The 15379-nt window shown below is 45.4% G+C and overlaps 1 protein-coding gene across 3 annotated transcripts in view; it reads left to right on the forward strand.

The window, feature by feature from the left end:
- RHOT1 (ras homolog family member T1) overlaps window positions 1-14767 on the forward strand; it is a 671689-nt gene extending 656922 nt beyond the window's left edge. For all 3 annotated transcript variants that reach the window (XM_086930896.1, XM_086930894.1, XM_086930895.1), the window contains one exon: window positions 13696-14767. In XM_086930896.1, the coding sequence (XP_086787022.1) occupies window positions 13696-13813 (118 nt within the window). In that variant the 3' untranslated portion in view covers window positions 13814-14767. The remainder of the gene's footprint in view (window positions 1-13695) is intronic.
- Window positions 14768-15379: the final 612 nt, after the last annotated feature.

Below are 15379 nucleotides of genomic sequence, written 5' to 3' on the forward strand. Positions count from 1 at the left end.
CAAATTGAAAGCATGTTCACAGCTAACCTCTCCCACGTATACATTTTCATAATACGTTTTGGCTCTATGGAGACATAACTTTCCTCTCTGCGTTCTATCTAAAGCTATTGGACCACTACTACCCTTTCTCTTGTGTGCCTTTTCTTCTTCGGTCCAATCCGTTTTCCATTGCCCTGATTTCTTCAAAATCTTTTGTCTCCTATTCCGATCATCCACCTGCCCTATGAACTTCTTCTCGACCTCTGACACCTTACATGTCAGGTTATTTCTGCGGGCATGTGAAGTGTCTAATGTAATCCAAGGAATGAAGAACTTGGCCAATCTGTCTTCACTCTTCCAGTAGTCCCATTTGTTCATTTGCTTATAATTTGGGACTTCTGGTAACACTGAGTCATAATTGGAGAAATAGTACTCAAAACTATCTCTCCCATAAAATATACTAAGCAGTAAGCTACATGTAATGCCATATGTCAGCGGGAGGTGATGATAACGAATGCCTTCATCCACAGATGCCGGCAACTGCATGCAGACATAGCAGTCCTTGACCTCCATGGCATCTACATATTCATACAGTAATTTGGCGTAAGCATTAGACCTAAAGTCACCTTGGGACTCATCTACATGTAATCTACGGGCTTCTGCAGCCAATAACGCTTTCTCGTGTGTGCTTTCCCCTTTCTCACCAGTAATGGTGGGTGTAAGCGCTTCTGCAGATGCCACATCAGTTACCTTTGCCTCTTCCTCCCGTCCCTTTACATAGGAGACTGTCACTACTAGAGCTATTAGTATTATCACTCCTACTATTAGTGTACCTATTATGCATTTCGCTCTGCGGTTCTGAGTACCGGCCTCCATTTTGTCAGATAGTGTAGTTCTCTCTTATCCTTAGCACAAAGTTCTTTTCTTTTTCTCTCCTTTACAGTCTCTTTTACTCCTTTTCCTTAGAACCACACAACTGGAAGCTGACAACCTTCTCCGCAAAGTTCTTTATAGTTCAATATAGACAACCCTAGCCCTTCTCCACCAACTCAGGGAAAGTCCCTAAGATTCTCTGCTTCCTGGGCGCTAGGTAATCTTCTTTTCTTCTCGCTTATTTACAAAGTCTTTTAAGCATCCACTATCAGGCGCTCGCCTGCAGCTTCGACAGCAAAGTTCAGTATTTCCAAACGAAGATTGTGCTCTTCTGCGGCTGATATCTTTGAACCAAAATCAGGGAATTGCAATTCTGTGAGAAACATGTCCTTTATCTTGCTGAGGCGGGGAGGACGGGGGAGCATAAATGTTAGTGACCCTTCTTGTTCGACACCGGGCACTAACAATCTTATCTCCACTGTTACGATGGGCTCAGAACTGGACACCACCACCGCTCTGATCCTCCCTGTCACTGGTTTCGAAGCCATCTGTCACCAGATATGTCCACTCGGGGGTGGAGTATCTTCTGTTAGGCACACGCACTCTTCTTGACCTCCTCAACTCCGGTGCTTCGGCGCCCTGAGCACCTTCTTCGGGGTCTGAGTCTTCTGATATCGGAGGAAGGGTTCTCTCCGGAGTTGACCTTAGGCTAGAGCTCCTTCTTTGCGGCCAATCAGCTTCTCCGCGTACCCTTCTACTCCGTCTTCTTCTTATTCTTTCACGCTCCCTGCCAGACCTGTCAGCGTCTGACTCGTACTCCCAGCTACCTTCTCCTTCAGTAGCGTCGTCTGTCTCGCTGTTGTACTGACCGTCCTCTGCTTGGTCAGATTCGTTCCCTGCTTCCGCTGGCACCTCTACAGCTTGGCTAGCCCCCTCTGTGGCTTCTCGGTCCGCGGCTGGACGTCTATCCGAGAGAGGAGCTGTTTCTTCCAGAGGTGCTGGAACTCTCCGCGTGTGCGACGCGTGGATCCAGTTGGGCAGGCCTCCCACTTTCACGGCTGTGTTTGTGGTCAGGATGATCTGGAAGGGCCCACGCCAACGAACATCCAAGCAGCTGCTTCTCACGTGTTTCTTCACCAGGACCCAGTCCCCAGGAAGCAGGTCATGACAAGGGTCCTGGCACGATGGTACCTCGGCAGCCTGCACCTGAAGGGACACAGAATGAATGGCGTCAGACAGCCCCTTACAATAGTCCAGGATCATATCATCTGTGATGCTAATCAATGCAGCAGTTGGGACAGAAGGTAACCTCATTGCTCTTCCCATCAGTACCTCATGAGGAGACAAACCAGTTCTCCTATCCGGGGTACTACGGAGGCTCATAAGGACCAATGGCAACGCATCAGGCCAACTCAAGGATGTTGATGAACACACCTTCGCAATCCTAGCCTTGATGGTACCATTTATTTGCTCCACAATTCCTGAAGCCTCTGGTCGATAGCTGCAATGCAGCTTTTGATCAATATTTAAAGCTGCACAAATCATTTTCACAAGCGAGCTGTTGAAATGCGTTCCCCTATCTGATTCCAAAGAGGCCGGCACCCCGAAGCGCGGGATAAGCTCCCTGAGCAATATCTTAGCTACTGTGAGGGTGTCGCACCTGCGTGTAGGATATGCCTCAACCCATCTAGAGAAAACGCAAACAACCACCAGGATATAACGGAGGCGGCTGCACCTTGGCATTTCGATAAAATCTATCTGCATTCGATTAAATGGACCTCCTGCCCTCCCTATGTGGCTCAGTGCAACTGGTGTCTTTTTCCCTACATTCAACTGCTGGCACGTCACACAACGCTGGCACACTGCTTCAGCTGCTACTCTGAACTTGGGGTTAAACCAGGTCTGTCTAAACACTCTCAGCATAGCATCTCTTCCTAAGTGGACAGGACCATGTATTTGTCGGGCCATTGGGCTCACCATCTCATTGGGCAACACTGCTCTGCCATCTGCTGAAACCCAGAAATGGGCCTCACCCACCACACATCCTGCCTTATGCCATGATTCTTTTTCACAGTCAGGAGCATTTTCTTGCATTTCCTTCAGTTCGTCCCAAGTATCAACAGTTTCTAATATCATAGCTAATTCAGTCCTTACATTTATTCCACCCACCTCCACCTCTGTGAAAGAGTATCCTGTCTCCGCGCAATACCGTGCGACTTCGTCGGCATATCTATTGCCTTGTGACACGAAGTCCATGTTTCTGGTATGCGCGGTACACTTTACAACAGCAATACCTGCTGGACATTGCAATGCTTCTAACAATAGGCGCACAAACTCTCCATTGCGAATGGGAGAGCCTGAAGAAGTCATGAAACCTCTTTGAGACCACAACTGCCCGTAATCATGAACTACCCCGTAACCATATTGACTGTCAGTGTATATGGTGACTCGGATTTGATTGCTTGCCAGGCAAGCACGCGTCAGGGCAATAATCTCGGCCACCTGAGCGGAGTGTACTCCTTCCAGGCATCCAGCTTCCACTACTCCAGTAATTGTACAAACAGCGTAAGCTGCTCTTAACTGCCCAACTTCGTCTCTTACACATGAGCCATCGACAAAGAAAATTTCATCTGGGTCAGTCAGTGGCTCATCTACGATGTCGGGTCTTGGTTTGGTGCATAGTTCAGTCACATCGAGGCAGTCATGGTCTGTACATTCTTCATCATCCTCGATATCATTTGGAAGTGGCATTAAGGTAGCAGGATTTAAAACAGAGCATCTCCTGAGGGTCACGTTCTCTGCAGCAAGAATGACTTGCTCATAGCGCGTGAGCCTGCTATTCGTCAGATGCTGAGTTTTAGTCCTGGTCATCAACAATTCAACAGAGTGGGGCACATGCACCTCTAACGGGTGCCCCATCACTATATTTTCACACCTCTCAATGCTGACCCCGGTTGCAGCAACGGATTTGAGACATCCGGGCAACGCTGCGGCTACTGGGTCTAAAGTAGCCGAGAAGTAAGCGACTGGTCTACGGGCATTCCCATGGATTTGGACTAACACAGACAGCGCGCATCCCTCTCTCTCACAGCAGTAGAGCAAGAATGGTTTATCGTAATCTGGCATTCCCAGAGCCGGAGCACGACACAAGTCCTCTCTCAGCTGCAGGAACGCCATCAAACAGTCTTTGTCCCATGGTACCGGATCACTCACCTCCTTGTGCGTCAGTTTTTGTAAGGGCTTTGCTTTCAGTGAAAAGTTTGCGATCCACTGACGACAGTATCCCACCATTCCTAGAAACATCCTGACTTCTCTCTGCGTTTTAGGCGCACTCATCTTCATGATGGCCTCTATCCTGTCTGGTGACACCTTCCGTTTCCCTTTCTCAATTCTGTGTCCCAAATACTGTACCTCTGTCAGGCAGTACTGCAATTTTCCCGGGGACACCTTATGCCCATTTTCGGCTAGATGATTTAACAAGGCAATAGAGTCTACCCTGCAAGCTTCCTCTGTCTCTGACGCCACAAGGAGGTCGTCTATGTACTGGACCAGAACTGACCTCTGGGGCAGTACTAGACTTTCAAGATTTTTCTTCAGGAGCTGGTTGAAGATCGATGGGCTCTCTGTATACCCCTGAGGAATACGACACCATGTTAGGACGCGACCTTCTATTTTAAATGCGAAAAGAAAATGGCTCTCTTCGTCCAAAGGGATCGAAAAGAAAGCCTGGCAAAGATCAATTACAGTGAACCATTCCGCTTGGAACGGTATCTGAAACAGTATCACTGATGGATTCGGTACCACTGGACAACATGAAACGACTATGTTATTAATCTTTCTGAGGTCCTGCACTATCCGAAATTTCCCATTAGGTTTCTGCAGACCCATAATCGGGGAGTTACATGGACTACCCACGATTTCCTTCAGTATTCCCTGTTTAATCATGGACTCGATCACGGGTTGTATACCTGCAATCGTTTCTGGTGTCAATTTATACTGAGGTGTTCTTGGGAACTCAGCATGAGGTTTCACTACAATTTTCACTGGGTCTACTCCTTTCACCAACCCAATCTCTTCCCCAGTGAAATCCCAGACTTCCGGAGCAACTGTCTCTCTCAGATCCCAGGGTAGCTCGTCTACTGTCAAAGTGGGGTATAGTTCCACACATATTCTGGAATTGGCGACTTTAAAGTCGGCATCATCATCATTTGTCAGTACCTCCACTCCTTGCGGAGTACAGTATATAGTGCAGTTCAATTTGCACAAAAGGTCTCTTCCTAGCAGACATACAGGACTAGAATCGCAAACCACAAACTGGTGCTCCTCACTGTACTTCCCTATTTTCACCTGCACGGGCTCAGTCAAGGGACTGGTCATTCTCTTGTTAGCGACCCCCACCACTTGTATGGTCTCCCCAGACATGGGTAGTCCTGGAACTGCGGCTGATCTGATCGTGGATCGAGTGGCTCCTGTGTCCACTAGGAATGTCGTGGGGAACCCTGCCACTTCGGCCTCAACATAGGGTCCTCTTTGGTCTACCTCCAGAGCTGCCCCGAGGATGCAGTCATCTCTTTCCACTCTCTGTCCAGTTAGTGGGTCCACATAATAGCATTCCTCACCTCCTACAAACAGAGGCATCTGTCTGTATGTCTTACCCATAGTCCCTACTCTGGGTGCTTGCGGGAACTGGGCTCGGGGAGGAGGCCCCCCTCTGAGCACCTTCCCCTGGTATTGCGTTATCCCCTTTGTAGGTGCACTCTGGGTCTCTTCCTCTTCTACCTCTTGGTCTCCTATCTCAACATTATAGGGACACTCGCGTTTCCAATGTCCCACCTCGTTACACTGGTGGCACCTAGTTGTTTTCTTTAAGGTAGTTATATCTATCCTTGGTCTAAAGGTGGAGTTCTCCTCATTGGCCTTGTTCTGGCTGTACTGTTTCTTTCCTCCAGTACCTGTTCCCGGTTGCTGTTGCTGCTGTCCCCCCTTCCCTGCTGCCTGCATCTGTACCACCATCAGTTTCTCCTTTAACTTCTTAGCCTTGGAGTCTATTTCATCACAGCAGTACCTAGCATACCTCAGTATTTCGTCTAGGGGTTTGTTTTGCCAACAAATCAGGTGTTGCTGGATCATTAAACTGATATCCGGTCTCAGGCCTAGGACAAATTTGGACACGAACTGCCCTATGTCCCTCGGGTCCATTACATCCAGACCGCTATACTGTTTAAACGCCTTCAGCAATCTCTCATAGTATTCATGTACTGTCTCTTTGGGTTCCTGTCTGGTTCGGTCAATTTTTACCCAATCTATGTCTTGCATTGGCACTTTCTCTTTCAGCCACGTCATTACTCTTTCGAATTTTGCCATCACACTTTCGGCCGGCCCATTAGTCCTAGCGTCTCTGTCTGGCTCTATGATGGGCCACTCAGCACTAACTTTACATGCGGTCCACAAATCTCCTGGTACTACTATGTCAAACAGCGTGTTTAAATCTATCCATAGGACCTTTGAGATTTTCACAAATCTCTCAACTTGCTTGTACCACTCCACTGGGTTCTCCCGCAATTTGGGGAAAGAGGTGGTAAAAGCAGCTAAATCCCCCCTACTCCAAGGGACGTGGACGTAGGTCCCATTTGCGACTTCCCTCAAAGGGTATGTCTCTACTCCCTGCTGTCCTCCTGGTGTCATCATAAGTGTGCTTCTCCTGACGGTCCCCCTCTTGGACCACCTCTCTTCCCACTTATCTAGGGCCCTCCATGTCCTTATTCCAGTGATCAGTTCCTTTATGTGTGTTTTCAATCCGATGGTTCGCCTCTCATCTAGGTCTCGGTCTGTGTAATGTAGCCTGTGGTTGCCTTGTAAGGCTTTGGTTCTTGACAGGTCTACCATGTACTTGCCTGCTAATTCCACTAATTTCTCATGGGTTGCTCTCGCCTTTCGAGTCACGTCCTTTGCTATGAACAGAATTTCATCCTGCTCATACATGTCTATTCTTTCTAAGGGCAGAGTACCATCTACCATGTCATCCAGATCTGACTTTAAGCTGGAGACATCGAGCCTTCTGGCTTTTATTTCTGCTCGCAATGATTCCTTCGAGGGAGGTTGACAGGTATCTCTCCCATCCCAACTCCGGGCCCTACGTTTGGGTTCTGGAGAGTTGGGGAGTGCTCTCTCTTGTTCCCATCTCTCCAGATCCCAGGCTCGGCCATCCGACCTTGGAAGGTGATGGAACACGGGCCTGTTACCCCCCTTCTCACCTTGCCCATTCTCTCCTCTCTTCTCACAGTAAGTTTCTCTACTACTCTGCTTTCGGTCTCCATTCTCCCTTGGCCTCGTATCACTCAGTATCTGATACGATCCCTCCTGGTTTCCCATATTCCCTTGGCTACGCTCATGTCCGTCGTCGCAAGGACTATGGTACGGCCTCTCGCAACTCCCACTCTGTTCCCTCCTGCTGGGCTCACAGTGGATACACTTAAAGCTATCCCTGTACTCCCGAGCCCTCCTGTCTTCTTCATTATGTATCGGGGGAGACACCCCCCCGCTCTCAGGGCCCCCATTTTCCAGCTTTGATCTACCTCCACTCCGGGCCCAATGGGTGAATCCCCTACTGTCCTTCTCCCTTCCGTCCCACTCCGGACTGCTCTCTTCAGCCCCGCAGTGAGTCCGGGCTCTGCTGTCCTGACTTTCCCTTTCAGCTTCTGCCGCTATAATGTTCTTTTGAGCCTCAACTGCCTCATCCCATTTCTTCATGTACTCGTTGAACTCCTGAAAAGATTTCCGTCCTGGTCCCCTCATATCCTCTGGCCATCTAATATCCCCCAGATCGCCTGTTGTGTGTGCTGGGGTGCTCCAATCTCTTGGTATCGGCAACTGACTTGGGGAATTGATCGTATCCTTCCTTCTTGCCATCTCTGCTCTTTCTCTGTCCCTTCGTACCCGTTCTTCCCCTCTAACCCTGTCTGGGTCATATACCGACACTATAGGACCTATGGTAACAGGTACCTGTAGTGCATCAGGTAATGCGTAGGATGTGGCACACGCTGTTTCCGGCGCTCTTTGTACCACAAACCTCCCGACCACCTGTTGCACTTGGCTAGGCTGGGACAGTTCTTTCTTTGCAGCGGGATCCCAATCGGAACTGGGAAGCGGCCCATGCTCTCCCTCATTGCCCCCCCCTTTCCCGGCATCCCCTTCTGCTCTGTTATACGGAGGCGGCCTGTCTGTCAATAATCTGTTTATCAGGCTATCCTCTGTCTCGCTCTCGTCATCCTCTTCTAGGGGGCTTCTATTTCCGGGCATCTCTAACACTGGATACAATTTATTTACTTCCATGTTATGCGCCCTCCATCTTTTAGCATCCTCATCCCACTTAGCATCCTGTACTGCTCTTACCGAGCGTTTCACTCTTTCCTGGCGTCTGTTCATGTTCTTTTCATGCGCTGCCCTAATCCATGCATTAAGGGCTTCAAACTGTGTTGGTCTAGGCAAGGGTCTCGTAGCGGTCATAACTGCTTTTAATCTGTGTAGCACCTCTAATCTATACGTCCCGTACTTCGGGAACGTGAGTTCCTCATTTCCATCTGTCATCTTACTCCACTCTGAGATCCACAGAATCGTGTGCAGCCCAACATTTACCCCCATGTAATGAGCTGGCGTACCCTCCGGCGGGGCTTCTTCCCCTTCATACGATCCCCTACGTTCTCTTTTAAACAGCGCTTTTAACCATTTAAAACACTTCATAATTATGCGCAAGATTTCCAGCTTGAATACACTGTTTACTTCCTGATGACAATCCACCAATCCTAGCGCGACTTCGCTAGCTGGCCTATCGCAGCGCGGTCTTTCACCGGCCGACCAATCCCAGCGCGGCACCTTCTGACGTCACTAGTCTCCGCTTCGCAGCAGCACCCCTCCTTTCTCAGCTCTCCTCGCGGTCATGCATGCGTCCCATTCATACACCGAAAAATGACTACTTCCGACCAAGCGGTCACTTCCCTCGACTGTACGTCCACAGTCTATCTGTAATTATTAACGCAACTGACGAGATGTCTGTCGTCACTCTGATAGGTTCTTTACGCACACAGTAACTTCCGACCAGCGTCTGTTACTCGCGCACTCACTCCCCCTATCTGGTCCTTCGAGTGGTCACTAGTACCTCATGACCCCCTTCACCCTGGTTAACAATTACTTCTGGGTGTCCGATACACCCGAACCACTTAAGCTCTCCTTGAGCCTAAGATTTCCACCGGTTGCGCGCGCTCACAACCTGTTCCACAGTCTCTCTACAGTCATTCAACTCCGCCAAACATTACAACATAGATATAATACAAAACACCGCAATCTTAACACGCATGACCCTTTATACTCACTCTCGACCGATACTGCTGCTTTTCTGTCTCACGTCATCCGGTCCTTCTTCCACGGGCGGTTCTTCCGATCATCGGTCTCTAGGGGGCTTGGGGTAATCTAACCTGGCCTAGATCACCTTCCTCAAGAAGGCAACCATACTCTATAGCTACCAACTGATGGGACTGAGATTTTGATCAATACCTTATCACTATCGATCTAAACCCCCGATCTGGTCGACTGAACCTTTATTGCCTGTCATTGAGAAATAAAGTGGATCTTTACCAAGTTAGTTCCCCCAGTAAAGGACTCTGCTTCAAAGGATCACAAACAACTTCTAGCTTTCAAAGGTTTATTATAAGTTGTAAGTACAAGCATCTCAAGATGAGATTCACCAAATACACGGGCCCAACTACATACACGTGTTCTCTGAAAGCCCTCAGTCGAACAACGGAAACTATCAATACCAGTTCTAAAAACAATAGTGCCGTTAGCATAGACACGTATTGAAATCTATCGCTCATTACAGGCGGAAGGAAAATACAGGTTAGGCTTTCCCTACCCTGCACTAGATGGTATCCCTACTTAACCAAGTCTCAACCTATCAAAAGGTGTCAGCAGTGAATGACTCCCAAAGGAAGTCACCCACTCTCGAACTCTGGGTGAAAACCTATAGTTCTCCAGTCATGACCCCTCTCTGCCTACCCATCCGCTCTCTCTTGGGTCCTCAGGCGTCTGCTCCAACTCCACCCAGGGGTGCTGTCCCTAATACAAAAACACATCAACATTTCGGACGCCCCTCGTGAGACGCCCCTCACGTGGTGTAGCTTCTGGCTGTTTCCATGATGAGGCCCTGCGGTTAGAGTCGACCTTGCTTCTCAGACGCTTCTCCGGCCCGCTGATACCCCTTAAACATTCCGGAACCCTCCTACATGTCTGGTCCATTTCAAGAACAAGTTTCTATTCATTATTTTAATACTTGAATACCCCCTTTTCTCTTCCAGACAGACATTTGGAGCCAAGTCCCAAATCTTATGGTTTTCCACCTGCGTCACAACATTCCCCTTTCCAGACTAATACGTGTAAATCAACATTTAAAGCTTGCCAGCCCTACAATAGTTTTATAATATTCGACTTCTTCTTTTAATTGTCAGCATGTTAATACTCTTACTCTACTGATTAAGTAAACACATCTGTAAATCAAAAACCTACTCATTAATTCTAAACATTAGTGCAATCCACATTGTATATTTCAGTCGCCTTCCCCCTCCCGCCTTGCTCAGGCCCTGAGGCCTACCACGTTCTACGTTTCCGTATGCCATCTTACATTTTGACAACTGCACAACATAGATTCAAGAATATTCACGTTGAATAAAATCACATAGTATCACATATTGTGAATTAATAAAAGAACTCACATCTATATAATATAGTCCTTCTAAATAATATAATGTAATCATAACATGAGTGCGGTCCAAGAAATGAAAAGGTATACCAATCTGATTCCTTCTGTCATGGCCATGCATGAGGCCTGTCTCTTTCTGTGCTCATAGCACGCCATCTTCCTATTAGCAGCTACATTTAACATGGACCATGATTAATCACATCTAATAAAGTTATACATTGCACTCATGTCTTCATTAGTTCCACTTCTATATGCATTCTCTAAGTTAACTACATAATTTCAGAATATAGATGTAGTTACTATCAGCACTCATGGCATTTCTCTTCATGAATTGTGCTTACTACGTGTAAGTGTGATGCATTTCTACATTTTGGTCAGTTTGCGCTCTCTCAAAACTAAGACCCATTGAAGCAACAGCAGACCTCCGATCCACAGTTGCCTAAAAACAGCATACAAACCGCGCATTGTACGAAAATGTTAAAAGCAGCAAACCACCTAGCAACTTTAATGGTATTGTTCCTGTCGTTAACAGTCATCATGCTTTGTACTTTCAACTTTGGTTCTCTTATATAAATACTGCAGCGACTCTAGATTTATTGAAATTGGTCATTATAAAAACTGGGAGTTGTTTTTCCTATTTGGAGCTTACAATGTGGTTGAAGGGTATGCTCATCTGTTATTCCTCCTCCAACATCACCCTCCGTGTTCCAGACTTTACCCCAAGTCTGCAGGTACAATTCTTCTGCTCAGTAGACATGACCTGGAACACATGATTTAAAATGTCATTTTTCTCAATTATCTATTGACCTGTGCTGGTATCTAATTGATTGACAGGTTCCTTCAGATTTTGGACTCCAATATTTCGCAGGTGTATAATGCTGTTCCTTCTGCCTCGTGCACACACATGCTTGATGATTGCAAACCATTTTTTGAAGACTGCTCAAGTGAATACATGGTTGCAGCACTGCCCTGGGATTGCTAGTGAACACGTTCGGTCCAGTCGACACCTGACCCAATAATACAAAGTTTTTATTATAATGACCCACTTAGTACATGGCCAGATATATTTTCTTCCAGGCATATAAACTTTAAGGTGAGCTCCGTGCACATGGTTGTCTCGTTAGGCGTCTTCCATCATACTTGTTATTTTAGTCTAAATTTGAATCAGAATTATCTGTGTGAATGCTGATCCAGCGGTACAAGGATTCTTGCCACCGCAGCAGAAATGAGATCGGTTTCCAGTCAGCTTCAATTCTTTGATCTCGTGTGTTTTTCCTCCATCTGTGCAAGTGACTTGAAGAGGGAGTGCTCAAAGAGTTCAACCAGGAGTCCCTTGCCTTCTTCTGAATATTTTGATACGGATCTTGTTCACTATGCATCGGCTTCTCATTATGTATTTTGCCTGCAACCTGCTTGACCCCTACTTTCTCTTGTACAGTACCAATTTTCTGTATTCTATTACATTGTTCAGCAAATGTAATACTCTCGTTATCTAATTTAGTGCCATATTTCACCATGTTCTGTAGTGCTTGAGTTTTCTAGTAAATAATTTCTTATCTGTGTTTTATGGTTTTCAATATCCTGAGATTTTCTCCCTTTGAGGATTCTGTAAACTTACGAGATTTGCTTCTTTGGAAGTAATACCTTTCCTCTGAACTCCATATTGTGACTGCAGAAAATAAATTTCCCCAAAAGGCCAGTGTTGATCTTTCTTACACAGTGCTTGTAACAGTAGCATTCCCTTCCCTGGTCCTAGTTGCATGCTTTGGGCTTCTTCACTTTCCCCTAGGAGTTCAAATTCAGGTGCAGATGTCCTCAAATCCACATGGTAAAAGGTATTTTCTTCGGAGGTCCTCAATGCCATAGTGACATAATGCCTTGAACGCATCTTTTTTCCCCCTTATTCTCATTAGTCAAGATACAACCTTCAAAGGCCTTTATTCCAATCAGCCTCTTATAAGCTCCAGTTAATATTTGTGCACAACTTGAATATGAAGAGAACTCCTAGTTTCCATGTTGACCGCGTTACTTGTGATTAAAACTCCATGGTACTTCATTACATTTGGTGGTTCTTCTGTAGGTTTAGGTTCTAAGATCTCCATTGAAAGGAAATCATGTCTTGCATCACTAGCTACCATCTGATTAATGAGACGCCTTTGCTTGAAGATATGTTTGCATACTTTCACAGGGCCAAGATTGTATGTGTTACAAGAGACCCTGTAAAATGCAGACTTTGTGCTACAAAAATGAGGTAAAATGTAACATTCAAAATACGGTTGTTGGGCAATATGTACAACAGCTATGTATACTTCTCCCTATACTTCTTACACACAAAACTCTGGTTTGGAGTTAGAAAGCTGAAGTTTGGTTCTGTGACCTCACTGTCAGTGTTTTAAGCGTGTTTGCTCCTTCACGTGTCCGATCGACAAAAGAACAGCTAATTACCTTTTGATTGAATCAGTCCTCTTAATTATATTATCTTCTCATTCACTCTGCCATTCTCCTCCTCTGGCGGGACACTACAAGTACAGATGCTTGCCTTTAATAGGAGTGGAACAGATGTTTAGGACTGTATGTTCTAGGTTGGCACTAGAGGGATGCTCATAGGCCACTCCCACCTCTCTAGCTTATTATGAGCCAGTGGGGTGCTGGCCCCTACTTGTGGCATATTCCGGTATGATATGAAACCGCGTCATCGTATTAAAGAGATCCGCTTATGCTCATTGCATAGTTGCACTTGATCATGTTGTAGGGTCATAATGACATTGTATAATTGTTTCAGTGTAATCTTTACTTCCTTTCATGTGGCCCGTGTGTTTTTTACCAACTTACGAGTAGGTTGAGTGTTTAGATAAAAGAATGCATTAGTCATTCCTAAAGATTCTAACCATTTGTTTGTTGCATTCACATGTCATCGATTTTTTGGAACAGTGGAAAAGGGAAATTGGTTATGACCTGACTGATCCTCAGAAATGGGATATGTTTGGCTATTATGACACGTTTAGCAAGTGTAATACTGTTCTAACAGTTTTGTTCTGTTTGGGAAGAATAAAACATTACGAAGATAAACTAATTTTTGTGTTTTATTGTAGGCACGTGACTCAGACAGATCTGAAAAGTTCTACATTTTGGCTTCGAGCAAGTTTTGGTGCTACCGTCTTTGCAGTGTTGGGCTTTGCCATGTACAAAGCTTTGCTAAAGCAACGATGATTGAAAAACGCTTCGTCTCACCAAAATGAACAACAACTTTGATGTGCATTCGAAATGCTTTAACGCGTGCTGCAGATGTTCATGTATTTATATATGCAGATTTATTTGTCATTTGTAATTCTCATTGCAAAGGGTTTTAAACAGTAGCTTATTTTGACAGTATTGGGCAGCGATAGATCCGAATTCAGGGCCGCCACCTAAAATGGCCGGTCTACTGAGGCCAAAGGAGACTTTATTGTAAATAATGTATATATACAAGTAATGAAAAATTCCCTCCCAAAAAGAGACACAATTTTCTTCATAAATGTTGGAAGCTGTGTGTAACTTTCCTGATACAGTTGCAGGTACACGTTGGAATGCACTCATTTAATTTATTTGGGACACTCTCGGGGACTATGTCATTGAGCTAGCTGTCATTCAGTTATTTACCAGCAGAATTACATTTAGTTTAGTCACTGACTTATTTTTCACAGAATATTACCGATGAAAGAAGTGACCATGATGATTTAATAAACATATATAGATTGTACCTGTTATGTTTAATTGTATCCAAAGCCCTGTCTAGGAATGTTCGCTTACAAATGGAAAGCAAACTCGATTGTTATTCTGTGCTGTTTTGATTTTATGAAATTTTTTATTTTATAACAAAGTTTGTCAAGTAGAAAATAGTTTATAAATGTTTATATTTCAAAAAGGTCACTGTTTTATTTCTCATCTCTTTATTTCCTCCTGGAATATCATCAGTAAGTCACACGTTTAGGATACAGTACATTATTCCACGATAGCACACGTTTCATGTGTGCAATATGTTATACAGCTAGATAGTTGAGGTTATAGTAGCACTTTTTTAATGATAAAATAAATATAATGAATTTAAATTCTCATGATAAACATATATTTTTCATCACCAATCTTTTCAAGTATTTCAATAAATAACTGTACTGTGTTCATTGACTCTGCTTTAAGTGTGTTTGTTTAATGCATCTAGTCTTTAAATAACATGCATCATCACAAGCCGGTAAAGATTACCTGTTGAGAAGCCCACTTCAGCTTTTGAGCTGCTTTATGGCACACTCAGTCATCATAACGTTCTTTTTGTGCCCCCAGAGCACTTTGGGATTACAAAAGGGGCTGCAGGCACTTCTGCCACTACTTCTGTAACATGGATCATGGTGGCGCTAAATGTGCACCAGTATCATCCAATGGGGGATGCCATCATTTGTAGTGGCCTCACACTGAAGTATACAAAAAAGGATGGATAGAATGCTTCAATAAAGCTCAGCCACTGGTAAATGTTCAGGCTGCATCCAGGCTCTATTATTATTTGTCCTACCATGCCATCTCAATTTGGACCCAACCATATCAATCAAAGATTTGTAATGCGCAGCAAATCACATGTGAGGGTCTCAAAGTGCTGGAGTTGCTGTTTGCTTCGTGATGATCTGTTCATTTGATTCCTTTCCTGAATTGCCAGAGCAATGGGGTGGCCCTGAGGTGAAGGCGAAGGTCATTCAAAGTGTTGGCCACCAGGTTTGAGACAGAGCATCCTCCGCTGTTGCTTCGGCA

This window comes from Lissotriton vulgaris, chromosome 7, assembly GCF_964263255.1.
Source record: "Lissotriton vulgaris chromosome 7, aLisVul1.2, whole genome shotgun sequence".
In the NCBI taxonomy this organism is placed as follows: Eukaryota; Metazoa; Chordata; class Amphibia; order Caudata; family Salamandridae; genus Lissotriton; species Lissotriton vulgaris.